Here is a 12,559-nt window from a genome sequence, read left to right on the forward strand (position 1 = left end):
TAAAATAAATGTTCTGTTATACACTTGTGAATGCAATTTTCTATGCACTTTTGATAAGTCATCAGATTATGGGAAGTGGTTATGAGCAAAAAATGTTGGTATGTATTTCTTGCCATATTTAAAATTATTCATCAAATAGCAATGTACGTATCTCATGTCTTTCTCAGTATAATGAAGTCATTTCTCTAAAACACACACTTAAGAACGTGGCCTGGGGTTCAGAGGTGATGGTAATTCATGATGTAACATTAATGAGCTATAGCAATCTTAGATGGACTCACATATTGTTCTTTCCCCACTCTTCCTCTCCATGTGAAATAAGAAGACTGAAAACTTCTTTCAGTTTTTAACAATTTAACCATTTTAATCACTCATTCTCTTTATACCCAAAATGGTGAAAATACCTGCGGTTATATTTTTTTAAAAGGATCTGAAACCACAGTTTAATCTCTGTTTACTTGAAATAACCACAGTTTGAATAAATCAGTTTCCTAAATTTGTATATAAGAGAAAATGTGATTTATTCAAAACAAACTGGAGATTTCATTCTCCTTCCCTCATATATGAAGAAGGAAGAGAATTGGGGAAGAAATGCAAGACCAAGGTTCATTAGTATTCTTGTAATAGTAATCCATGCTGGTCCAATGACATAACATACAAAAACTAATGTGTGATTACTAGTTTATATGAACTGTAAAAATATACACAATGAACTCAAATAATCAACTAAAGGCAAAAGTGTTGCAGGGTTTTTTTAATCTTGAATTTCAGATTCATACCAGCTTTGAACTACTGACTTGGTTCTGAATTTCTCCTGTATTATCATAGTAACCTCTGGGTTGCATCTCTGAATGGAAAAGGCATTAGGTAGTATCATAAACGAAGATATTCAGTTAATGGCACTGCAAAAGATACAATATACTGGGCTGTAGAACCAGCTATTTTCCACTCAAGGAAAAATGAGTTGTTGTTTTTCTTGAGAACCATTTTATTTTAAGACATTTGCAGGTCTTATATGCCATAATAAGTTCATTATGAATCAACAATAAAGTGCTGAATTATATTAATTACCTGAATCTTAATCTCATTTGTAGTCTTCACTTATGGTTTCCTCATCAAGTCTAAAAAGCCCTTTCTGCTGCAATAGCTAAGCTGTTGTGCAAGTATTATAAAAATAGACAGCTTTCAGTGTAGGCTATGTTCTTAGCACAGCCTCTGATGTTACCATAAATATGGCTGAAAGGTGTTAGAGAATAAAATGCATGCAAATTTTCTGTAAGTTATTTTAAAATGAAGAAGAGAGGATACTACTAAACTTCTGATGCCCTTGCAGAGGGCTATCAATTACAGAGTATTATATTAGTCGATGGCTAGTTCTGGACTGACAAGCATCATGCCAACATGCTTTAGTTTCTTTTGTAGCTAAGAATCTTGAGTTGTAATTTCAGACTATGTTTGATCTAGTTCTTCTCACAGAATTGTATGATTAAGTTTCAGGTTAAATTTGAAAAAACTCTCTATGCCTAGTCACACAATCAGCTCAAGCAAGACACTAGTGCAGAGGAGAAGACAGCGATTCATTACCTTTCTCCACTTTCAGCAAGACATAGTAAAATAACTTTAGACTTAATTTAAAGTGGATTTGCCAACAAGAACACATTTTACTCCCAAATTCAGCACGCAACTCTAAAAATAAATCAATAGAAAGCAATCGCAGAAACAGCTAAAAGGTGAAAAGTCAAATGAGCATTTGGACAGCTGACTGATGTCCTTAAGAATTTGCAGAGGGTGTATTCTCAAAAGAGCTCTAACAAACTGCAAGAAAACAGTATCAGAGCTAAAAATGGCCAACTGATGCATAGAAATATGCCAACACACAAACAGTCATGTTCAAGCCAGTGCATAGAGAGGATAAAAGCACTTATGGTAATTGCAAATGTTAACAAGTTCATACAACTTGTATTGTTCAGCAATGAACCCATTAGAAAAAAAGAAAAAAGTAGAAATGCTCAAGCAAGAACAAAAAGATGACTTCCCAACTATATAAAATCCACACACCAGTAAGAATAAAGACAACACCACAAAAATTATTCAATTCAGTCCCAAACAACCAACAGGCAAACTAAATCAGAATAGACAAGCCTTTGGCAGACAATTTTTAGTGAGTCTGAATATAGTGTTACATTTCTAAATAATCCACAAACTATATTATATGGTATGTTTGTTTTAAATACTGGGTAGCCAATTCTGCAGATCAGATTCTAATAATGCTTTAGCCAATGAGTAGGATGGACCAAACTGAATGAATGATGGTGTATCGCTGGCGTATCACAACAGTACTTGAGAAAGCAACAGTTAACGTTACTAACTCATGCTCCCACAGTACCAAGGACCTATTGTCAGACTATCATCTATGGAGCAAAACAAAGTTCTCAAGTTTCTCTGGGATGTGCCCTTGGTAACCTATACAGTGATTCACAATTACACGGGCAGCAAGACACTGCAGTGTAGTATGGTTGATGGGCTGGATCAAGTTTTTTGCCATTTCCTTCTCATCAAGCAAGTCAATAGCAGTTTGTTTATGCAAGTTTGTTGCATCAAAGTGTGAACCTGACTTGATAAGAAGATTCATGATATCAGGATGGTTGTTCAGTGCAGATATGTGTAAAGGGCTGTTGTCATCAGAGTCTCTAGCATTTACATCAGCACCACATTCCACTAATATAGCAGTGACTTGCAAAGAAGGAAATTTACAAACTGGGTAGCGCCCCACACACGTGGTATTCTTGTCGACAGCAAGGTGGAGTGGGCTAAAGTTATTCTTTCCTTTAGGATGAAGCTTAAGAAATTGATATATAGTCTGTTTCTTAAAATGATCTTGCTCAGGACTACAAGGAACTTTTTCCAACAAACAAATTAAATGCAAAATGATGGAAAGGGCTTTGTTGAGCTGTATTTGATCAGGAGGACACTGAGTTTGCTTGATAGCACGTTCTATTTCGAGGACACTTTTGCACAGTATGCCCATAAGATCATCAAATGTGACTGTTGTGCCTAACAGGCCTTTTGCCCTGTCCTGCAGCATGAAGGAGAATAGTTCAGCAAAGGATAGCAGGCTGCTTGCAGTCATAGGGCTCAAAGGGTCCAAATTGTTCTGCTGCATATCTAAAGCATACTTCCACAGATTGATGCATCGTTTGAAGTTTCCAGAGTCAGCGTAAACAGCACCTCTGTACCGAATATAGTAGGACGTATCTGGGTGAGAAGGGCCAAGAATACGTTCTCTAATTAACAGTGCCTGCATTCTCATCTCATCAGGGTCTGCGATCAGGTTCTCCAACTCTTCAGTAGTGTTTACCTCCTTGGCATAATCATAGGCCATTATTAACATTTGAGGTGCAGGCTTGCTGAGGATATTAGTCCTATCACTGTACCTCATATCCATAGCTCTTTTCCAGTATTTCAAAGCGCCAAGCAAATCTCTCTTTTTGTCCACAAATGTAGCTCCAAGGAGTTCCAGTGCATTGATGCGTTCTGCTTTGCTTGTTTCAACATGCTGGGTCAAAAAGTCAACAATATTTGTGTGGCCTGTAACACTTGCAGAGAGAAGAGGAGTCATTCCATAACCATCTTTTTCCATCTTTGCACTATATTTGAGAAGCATCTTCATGATTTCCAAGCTACCAGATTCTGCACAGTCATGCAATGCTGTGTTTCCTATGGAAAAAAAAAGCAATGATCACGTAGGCTATGATACATTACCAGAACAACATTACACTTACTATAAACATCTATTTAAGGAGAATGTCTGTACATATGTCAAATATATTATCTAGCAACCTAGTTTTTGAAAGAACAAGAATAAAGTTATACATCCTAAGTAGGTGTGTAAATGGACAAAATGACATTAACATGTCAGAAGAGAAACATCTTTCATTAATAACTAGAATAACCTTTGTATTTGCATTTAAGGAAAATTACCAGCCTTGTACTGCAGCCAACTTTTAGGCTGCAGTAAATGTTGTAAAGTAAAGTGAAAGTAAAGCAATAATGTTGGGTTATCCGGGAAGAGAGTATCTTACATATTTTAAGAACCGGTGAGCAATGCTTATTTTACTCCAGGAAGTAGAAAATTAGAAGTTTTATGGCATAGAGATAGTTGAGTCTTATAGTGCTGAATGGTGGAGTATTTTAAAATTATTGTCTCTAATTTTCCATTCTGTTCAAGACTTTCTTTTGTCAGCCAATCAAATTCCTCTAGGAGGACCACATTCGCCAAGGCCATGTTAGTGACTATCATAGAGTTCTGTAGATATCATAACAGAACATTATATTACAAAATAGTTTTGCTCTGTCACGAAATCACAAACTCCCAGTACTCCTTGTCGGTTTGCAGTCAGAGCAGTTAGTTAGTTAGTTAATGTCCAGCAAGCAACTTTCTGTATTGTGGCAAGAGACAAACAGGGCGATTACTAGCAAAAGGATTTTTGATAGCGAAATATTCCAACCTACCACTTGACATGATGGGCTAAGACATTTCTTTGCAAGCAGATCTGCTCAGGGGCAACTGCCTCAGTTTGCAACATCAAATTGCAAACTGGTGAATTTCCCTAATATCAGGATCTAATTTGACAACTGAAATGACAGGTAAAAAATAATTATTTCTAATAACCATATATACTGTTGTTAAAACAGTCAAAGCAGCTCAATTCCAAGTACATTCCCTTTGAAATACCAAGATGGCACATTCCCTCACAAAAACATATGTTCATGGGCAACATAGCAGCTTGCCAACTGAAACAGCAAATTTGAGGACTCATTTGCAAACAAGTCAATTTGTGGGTGTCCCCACTGACGGCAAATGATGACAGGGATGTGCCATACAACATGTACTCTAAAATGTCCCGTATTTAATGGAACTTACTTAACAGTAAACACTGATGATTGCAGCCTGTCATTGTTACTCCCATGCAGAGGTAATGAAACTATGACTGCTCCAATATTACTGGCCTACAACTCCTAGCATTCCACACTATGGCCATGCTAGCTGGAGCTAATGGGAGTTGGAGTTGAAAAACATCTAGAGAGCTACAAATTTCTCAAGCTGCTCTGTTAACCTGAATACATTTCTTGGTAGATCTCTTTTTAAATATCATATTGATCTGGCAATGAAAACTATTCTATGTATATACCAAACCCACTCACAAAAAGGGTATTGCCTGCCACCCTGTCCCACCACTAGAATGACTTGCTATGAGGTCACATAACGTTTTGAACAACCAAACAATCTGAAAACTTCCAACATAAGCATGTCTGTGAACAGTGCTACTTCCACAAGCAAAGTGAAATATCTGTTTAGGAAATTGTTCATATGGGGCCCAAAGACAGATAAATCTTTGTGGGAAGACAGGGTAAGATAATTGGGAAAACACTGAATAGGATAGTAAAGTTAGGGAAACCAAAGTCAGGATAGCTGAAATTCACTGGAAAAAAATGGGAAAAACTGAAATACCAGACAATTAGAGTAATTTGTCTCACTTCCTCTAAATCCAACTTCATACACTTATGAATGCAACATCATACAACATCCAGCACATGTACAGCTGCAAATGTACAGTTCCCTAACAATGAAGCAGATAGCAGCACTATGACAGGATCATATTCTACATCCAATTTGGGAAGGTATTGTTGGACAGTGGTGCAGCACAACCAATATTTCACTTAAGAACTATAGCCTTGGTTCCTTTCTAATAGCTTGGCATTTTACAGAAATGAAACTTGCCCACTCACTGGGCACACCATCTAAGATATTAGGCCGTGTCACCAGAATATCTTTACAGGTAGCTGGATTCACCTATGGTGTCATATCCCTTTAGCAAGTAGTTATTTGTCCTTATTCTTTATTAAAAGCTACAACCAATTCCTTCCTGCTATTTATAGTTCACCACAAGGCAGGATTAAAAAAGGATACTGTGCAATGGCTTTCCTTGTACAGGGAGGTTATTTAAGGCCCCTTAAACCAACCACTTTCTTATATGTTTACTCATTAAAACAGTGACTCTACTAGCACTGGAAATTGCATATGAAATCCAGATTTAAAAAAGAAAACCTTTCAGATGTGCTTTTCGTATGTATTTTTTAAAAGTGTGTATTTTTTATCTACAGTTAGATAGAACCTTCAACATGAAAGGGTAAAACCTCAATGATTTAAAATAGATTATTTTGACATTATCAGCTCCCCACTGTCATTTTCAAATGGCTATGTATTTTACCTCAGTATCTTCTATAAACATCTCTGCTTTGTTTACACTAAGCAATTCAAGATGGTTACTGAAAAGTAGTGAATTATGACTCACAATCATGTCTATTTAATGCCCATAGGGTTTCATAATCAAGGTTGTAAACATGCTCCAGATGGACCATGTTGCAAGTTGCGTGCTTGTCTGAAAACAGGCACAGGATTGTGCCCTTATTCTTATCACAGGCATTATACACATTTTAGTTCTAACTCTGTAAAAACCTAATTCATAGGTTCATCACATCCTTTCTGAACCACTGTATTTCCTTGTTTAGTTATTTAGAGTCCAGTCCTATACACAGTTGCTTAGGAGTAAATCCTATTGGAACTTAATTATGAATAGACATTTACATAATTGTGTTGTTAAAGATTTAATTAGTATACATATTACCAGACCACACTTCCACTTGTGCAGTGGTAGAGTTGTATGCTTGGGTTTATAGCCCTAGGTACCATCCACTAATAAGCCACTTTAAACTCAGGGGGCTTATTTCTGAGTAAGCATCCATAGGATTGGGATGTATATATTTGTACCTCTTAGCTTTGTACTGAAAATGTGTTGCCTTAGTTGCACAAAAGCTGGGAAATTCCACATGTAACCTCACACTTTGCTGTTTTCCCTAGATGTTTTAAATGCAGTGGCAGTATAACCTTTTCTAAACCCTCCTTGAATAATTTTTCCCTGAAGCTTACAAAGCTTAACTTTTCTGAGTGAATATATTGCCATGTGCAACTCTGAAGTAATAATCATAATTAACAATAGTGAATCCTGATTGTGGCAAAGTTATATATACAAATTAAGATTAACAAAGAGGGGATTCACAAGAATCTTCTGCTTGTTCTAGAATATGCTGGACAGTGTTCCTTCATACACACTCTGAAAGGTTACCTGCCTCATTTCCAAGATATTACATTTATTTTCATATATAAATATACAAGTTATGTCACACTACAGAATAAGCTATACTACAGGCAAAGATATTAAAAGTGTTCTTATGTAATAAACTTATCTTTTTAAAAATATAGGATTAAGTCTACCAGGAACATATTCAGCAAGCTTGCTCCTCCATGCACTTACCAACGTAATCTTCATGTTTTTAGAGAAAACTGCCCAAAATAGAAAACCCTTGACAGAAAGTGCTGCTGTTCTTAGTATTACCATAGTTGAAAACATGCATGCAGAAAGAAAGCACTTATCTGAAAATGTATGCAAAAAATATTTCCCTGGTATTATATCAGGAGAGTTCATCACTCTTGATAAATTTCTTTGAGGTACTAATAACTGCTATTCTCAGATGTGAAAAGACATTTATAGTATAATCATATACATGTCTACTCAGAAATGAGTCCCACTGAGGTTAATGAGGCTTGAGGAAAGGCAGATTTTCTTAAACTTGAAGCTTCTTCAAATGTACCTGCAGAACCCAGAATTCTTCCCTGAGCCTATCCAATACAGCCACTAGAAAATATTTGTTACTGACCCAAACCTAGATAATAGTAAAACAAGTTAATCTATATAAAGTTTGAAACAAAAAGCTTGAAGGAAGGAATCCAGAATATCTTGTTATGCGACAAATGCAGCACTTTCAAAACCCTAAAACGATTTTTAAAAGTAGAAACTGAAATCTCAAAAGACATTCCCACCCAATCAAAAGCTACTCTGGGAGCCCTTTTAACACTTTGGAACCTTGTCTGGTTGAAGTGCAGGGTAGAAATAGTGTCGAAATATAAATAATTTGCATATCAAAGTATTTAAATGCCAAATGAACACCGAATGTTTAGAAACTACAGATGGGCAAAAGAACTCAAAGACCAAAACTGGAAGCCATGTTCAATAAACTGCCTCACAAAAAACATTTCCCAGCTTAGCCACATGTTAGTGTAGGGGACATAAAGCCAATAAACTGAATATTTTTAGGAATAACCTCTTAAAAATTGGTAAAAAGAAGAATTGATGACCTGACAACTTTTAATAAAATTACTTTTGTTTGTACATATTTTTCAAGGTTCTACCATCAGTCAGAGAAAAAATACTGTAGTTAAACTCCTGAATTTCCCTTTTCCATAAACCCTCAGTGTCATTATCTAATGACTTCAAGAATACAACTGTTAAAATTTTCGTGGGTTTGCACTTGTATGGTTTTACTTATACAGACACTTCACTAGTAAAAAGAATCTATGTGTATTTAGTATAGTACTTTTTGGTTAAGGTGGGAATTTAACATAATGTAATAAAAGATTAGGTTATGCTGCTAAGTGCCAGTGGAAGCAACATGCTTCTTCTGTTTATAAAAATAGAATTCCTTTCGCATTGCTTGAAGGACAGAACTTGTTTTTCAGTTATGAGTCATTCAATAACAAACTGAAATCAGACAACACTATAAGTTTACAGAGCAAGTTCAAGCTGGTCAATAAACGTCATGCTTAGAGCCTGGGATAGTATTCAATCAGTCAGGAGGAAAAGATCCTCTACTAAAACACCAATAGCTTTAGCTCATGCAACAAGTTTTTCAGGGAATCCCTGCTGGCATAATGTCATTTGCATTAGTGCTAGTTGTCCAATTGGATACTGCCCAATAACTGCCCTTTAGGGTTGTTATAATTTTTACCAAAACCTTATTACAGGGGTAGTAAAAGGGTAGTAATGTAGTAGATCAGCAAGGATCTCTGATTTAACAGTTTAACACCTGTCACATCAAAATGATTCCCCTCCTGAGCTAATTAAATGGATGAAATGAAGAAAGCCAGGTGTAACCAGGAACTTTTTTTATATGGAAGGACTATGATGAGCTCCATTTAGTTCTGATATTTAGAATGAATTCCTGAATTCTAAGGCTATTCTATCAGTTGGTGGATCTCAGGGTTTCAGTAAAAATAAAGTAGATCTTATAAGCCTGAAACCTGCATACTTCTGCTCTATGAGATAAGTCATTATTATTGTTCCCTCACCACATACACATTGGAAGTTCAGAGACTGCTTCATGAATACACAACAGAACAAGTCTCCAGATTTCTTGATCTATAGCTGTATCAGTGTGTTCTCAGTTGCTCACAATCTTAATATCCAAAGAACACACATTATCATATAATGCCTTACTATACAATGGGGATGATCCAATCGAAACTGAGAATATTTAAATTCCACTGATTTTAAGAAGTGTTAGCACATGCTTAAATCTCCCAGGTTATTATACTTAATGTTTTCATGCAGGGAAGGTGGGGTCAAATGCATCTGAGTCAGATACAGGCTGGACAGACTATCAACACTGGTCTGAAGCAAAGGACATACCTCCTAAACTAGTAACAATGTAACATATAAGGAAAAGCCTAATTAAAAACAACAGCATACCTATGATTAGAACAAAAAGCAATAAAACTGCAATCACAGTGTGAACTGCAGTGATGTTCTTCTGAAGAATTGTTATCAACAACACAGTACACAACTGGGACAAAGAGTCCTCTGCTGTGATTACATTGCCACTGTCTTTTTCTAACATTTCATTATTCCAGTCACAAAGACAAACTAATGTTAGATATTTCCCAGTGGCAATGATGATGTATAAAAAATACCAATACAACTTCCTTTCAATGTGCAGTATTTTCAGTCTCAATAGTGATTAATTCCTCCATTTGATGAGTAAAACTATTTGAATTCCCATACAATGTTACTTTTACAAAAAGGAGGTACTGCCACATCATTAAAAAATTCCTCACAAGCACAACTTAACTCTATAATTTATCCTTTACATCAATAGAGCATAATCTATGGAATGATATTTTTAAAACACTGACTTTTATAAATTGAAATTTGCTAAGCCTATATGCTTGCTTGAAGAACATACAGAATATATAAATAGTAAAGACACAATCAAGCTTACTTTTGTTGAATTTAGAAACTTCAAGCTGTCAAACCAGATTAATATTCCAGATAAACTCTTCAAAAGACATTCTGTTGACAAGTGATACCAAACTCACCTTTTACACTTTTTCTATTTACATCAGCCCCTTTCTCAAGCAAATACTGAGCAATTTCTTTGTGTCCTTTGTAACAAGATATCATAAGGCACGTATGTCCATGACGGTTTGAAACTTCCAAGTCAGCTTTGTGCTCCACAAGGTACTTTACAATTTCTAGGTGACCATCAAAACAGGCAGCTCTAAGAGGTGTTGAGTTTGTCAAAGTTGTATTGTTGACAGAAGCTCCATGATTCAATAAGGACTGGACCACCTTCAAATGGCCAGCTGCTGATGCTGCCCATAATGGTGGTGCACCTTCAATGGTCTCACCATCAAAATTCACAGACCCACCAACTTCTATAGAGGCGCTGCAGTGTTCCAGTAGATGTTCCACCATATCGAGATGCCCATAGCGAGCTGCCATTAGTAAGGGTGTGGCACCATTTGTTTTTTCTGACATCAACAAGGCCACCTCTTCTTTAGTTTTATTTGCCAGCAACTTGGTGAGAAGCCGCAGCTTGCCATCACGAGCTGCATTGAATACTGCTGTCTTAAGATCCATTTAGTCTGTTTCTCTTAATCCACCTTGTTCTTCAGAATCACAAACAAAGGAACTGGAACTACCACAGAGCTGGAGACAGTCACTGCACACTCCCCCTGTTATCTCTGTGTACAGCATCAACTTTTAACACAGGCCCTTTCAAAGCAAACTTGATGCTCTCCAACCTAGAAGGGTGTGAGGGAGAGACAAGGGTTAAGATTATTCTTTTATTTCTAAACAAATAATTTTGTTTATTTCTAAACTCAAGAACAAAATCTACACCTCAGCTTATACTGTTCCTCATTTGTGTGATATTAATTTTCCTCTCCCAAAAGGAAAATACAGCTGGGTCCAAAAACGTTCCCCCCAGATATGTTGACTTTTGATAGCATCATGTGGAACATGGTTGTCTGCCAGGATCCAAGGGGCAAACTATTCTAGTCACCTCTGGACATGTGACTATGCTCAACCAATGATGCCTGTGAAGCCCATCAGTAGTTCAACCCTTTCGGCCAAGAACCTAGCTGTAGCTGACACTGGACTGTCACCACTTGATCACTACAAACAAGGAAAGAAGTTTTATGGCAGGGTGGCTGGCATCCGAAGCTATGCCCAAAGCATCAGCGCCATAGGACTGACTAAAAGAGCGAGAAGGGCTCCCTCAGGCGCCTAAGGGGCGAAAGCATTTCCTTTCCTCTCCTCCTGCCATTCCTTCATCCTCTAGTTGATGGTATAGATATTCCATCCTATTCTTCTCCCTGCCCACCCCCTGCAAACCCCAACACGCATCCATGGAGCTGAAGCAGCCCCACGATCCCTCGCTTCACCACCATCCCCCGCCCCATCTGCAAGATCGTTACGGACAAGGAGCCGCCCAGAACGCCCTTCCCTTCTCCGCCCCCTTTGTCCTGACTTCTCCCCTGGGAAGCCTCCCGTGGCCAAAAACACACTTGGAGGACAGTGCCGAGGTCCCAAGGATACCTTGGCTCTCGGACAGCGCTTCGCCTGAGCGCTCTTCCCAGACCACGATCCGCATAATTCCCCCGCCACCCGCGCCGCCTCCCTCAGCCGACGCTCCAACCGTTTCGCTTCCCGCGGAAGGCAGAAGGGCTCGGCAACGCCTGTGAGGGAGGCCAGGGCGGGAGCGAAGGGGCAGAGGCGCCGGCGGCGCCGGCAACGAGGGAAGACGACCTTCCTCTCCCTCTCTGTTCAGGCGGCTCTAGCGGAGAGACCAACTACCTTCCCGAAGCGCTCTGGAGGATCGACTCAGCTCCCTCTCTTCAGAGCAGCCACCGCGCCGCCTCTCCCAGCGAAGCCGTTGCCGCGCCCCGTTTCCAACGCAGCTCCTCCATGACAGGAAGGCGCTCGGAACACCAGCGAGGCAGCCTCCTCCAGCTTCCCCGCCCGCGCCAGCCAGCCAGCTAGCTAGCTAGCCAGCTAACCAAATGAACCCAGCACCCGGCGCAGCCTAGCCTGCTACCTCCCGCCGCTCTCCATACGTCGCTTCGGGTCTCGCCCAAATGAGGGAAGGCGATGCCGGCCCGTCCAGAGAGCTTCCCGAAGCGCAGCAGGGAGGGGGCGGGGCGGGGCGGGGCGGGGCGAGGAGCGAGCTAGGGTGAGAGCGCGCGCACGAAGCGACTGAGAAAAGGGGAAGGCGGGTAGTCGTGCTGACGCGCGGGCGGCGTTGGAGGCTGGTGAGCTATTCCGGGCTGAGGAAAGTCGGGGAAGCCGAGTCGCGCAACTCCGGGCTAAATTAGCACATA

General features: G+C 39.1%; 1 protein-coding gene across 4 annotated transcripts; it reads right to left on the reverse strand.

Moving 5' to 3' along the window:
* Positions 1–739: 739 nt before the first annotated feature.
* FEM1C (fem-1 homolog C) lies at positions 740–12,300 on the reverse strand. 4 transcript variants are annotated; one of them, XM_044446258.1, is made up of 3 exons: positions 12,277–12,300; positions 10,274–10,981; positions 740–3,717 (listed from the first exon to the last, which is right to left on the reverse strand). In XM_044446258.1, exons 2-3 carry the CDS (start codon positions 10,815–10,817, stop codon positions 2,408–2,410), a joined length of 1,854 nt encoding a protein of 617 aa, XP_044302193.1. In that variant the 5' UTR covers positions 10,818–10,981; positions 12,277–12,300; the 3' UTR covers positions 740–2,407. The 4 variants fall into 4 exon arrangements, with proteins under 4 accessions (XP_044302193.1, XP_044302189.1, XP_044302192.1 ...); XM_044446254.1 differs by lacking the exon at positions 12,277–12,300 and adding an exon at positions 12,036–12,255; XM_044446257.1 differs by lacking the exon at positions 12,277–12,300 and adding an exon at positions 11,778–11,799.
* Positions 12,301–12,559: the final 259 nt, after the last annotated feature.

This window comes from Varanus komodoensis, unplaced genomic scaffold, assembly GCF_004798865.1.
Source record: "Varanus komodoensis strain SLA01 unplaced genomic scaffold, ASM479886v1 scaffold5, whole genome shotgun sequence".
Lineage (NCBI taxonomy): Eukaryota > Metazoa > Chordata > Lepidosauria > Squamata > Varanidae > Varanus > Varanus komodoensis.

Coding starts and splice junctions, on each gene's coding strand:
- FEM1C (XM_044446258.1), bottom strand. CDS start 10,817: ATGGATCTTAAGACAGCAGTATTCAATGCAGCTCGTGATGGCAAGCTG. Junction 3,718..10,273: donor AAATAGAAAAAGTGTAAAAG/GTGAGTTTGGTA, acceptor TTTTTTCCATAG/GAAACACAGCATTGCATGAC.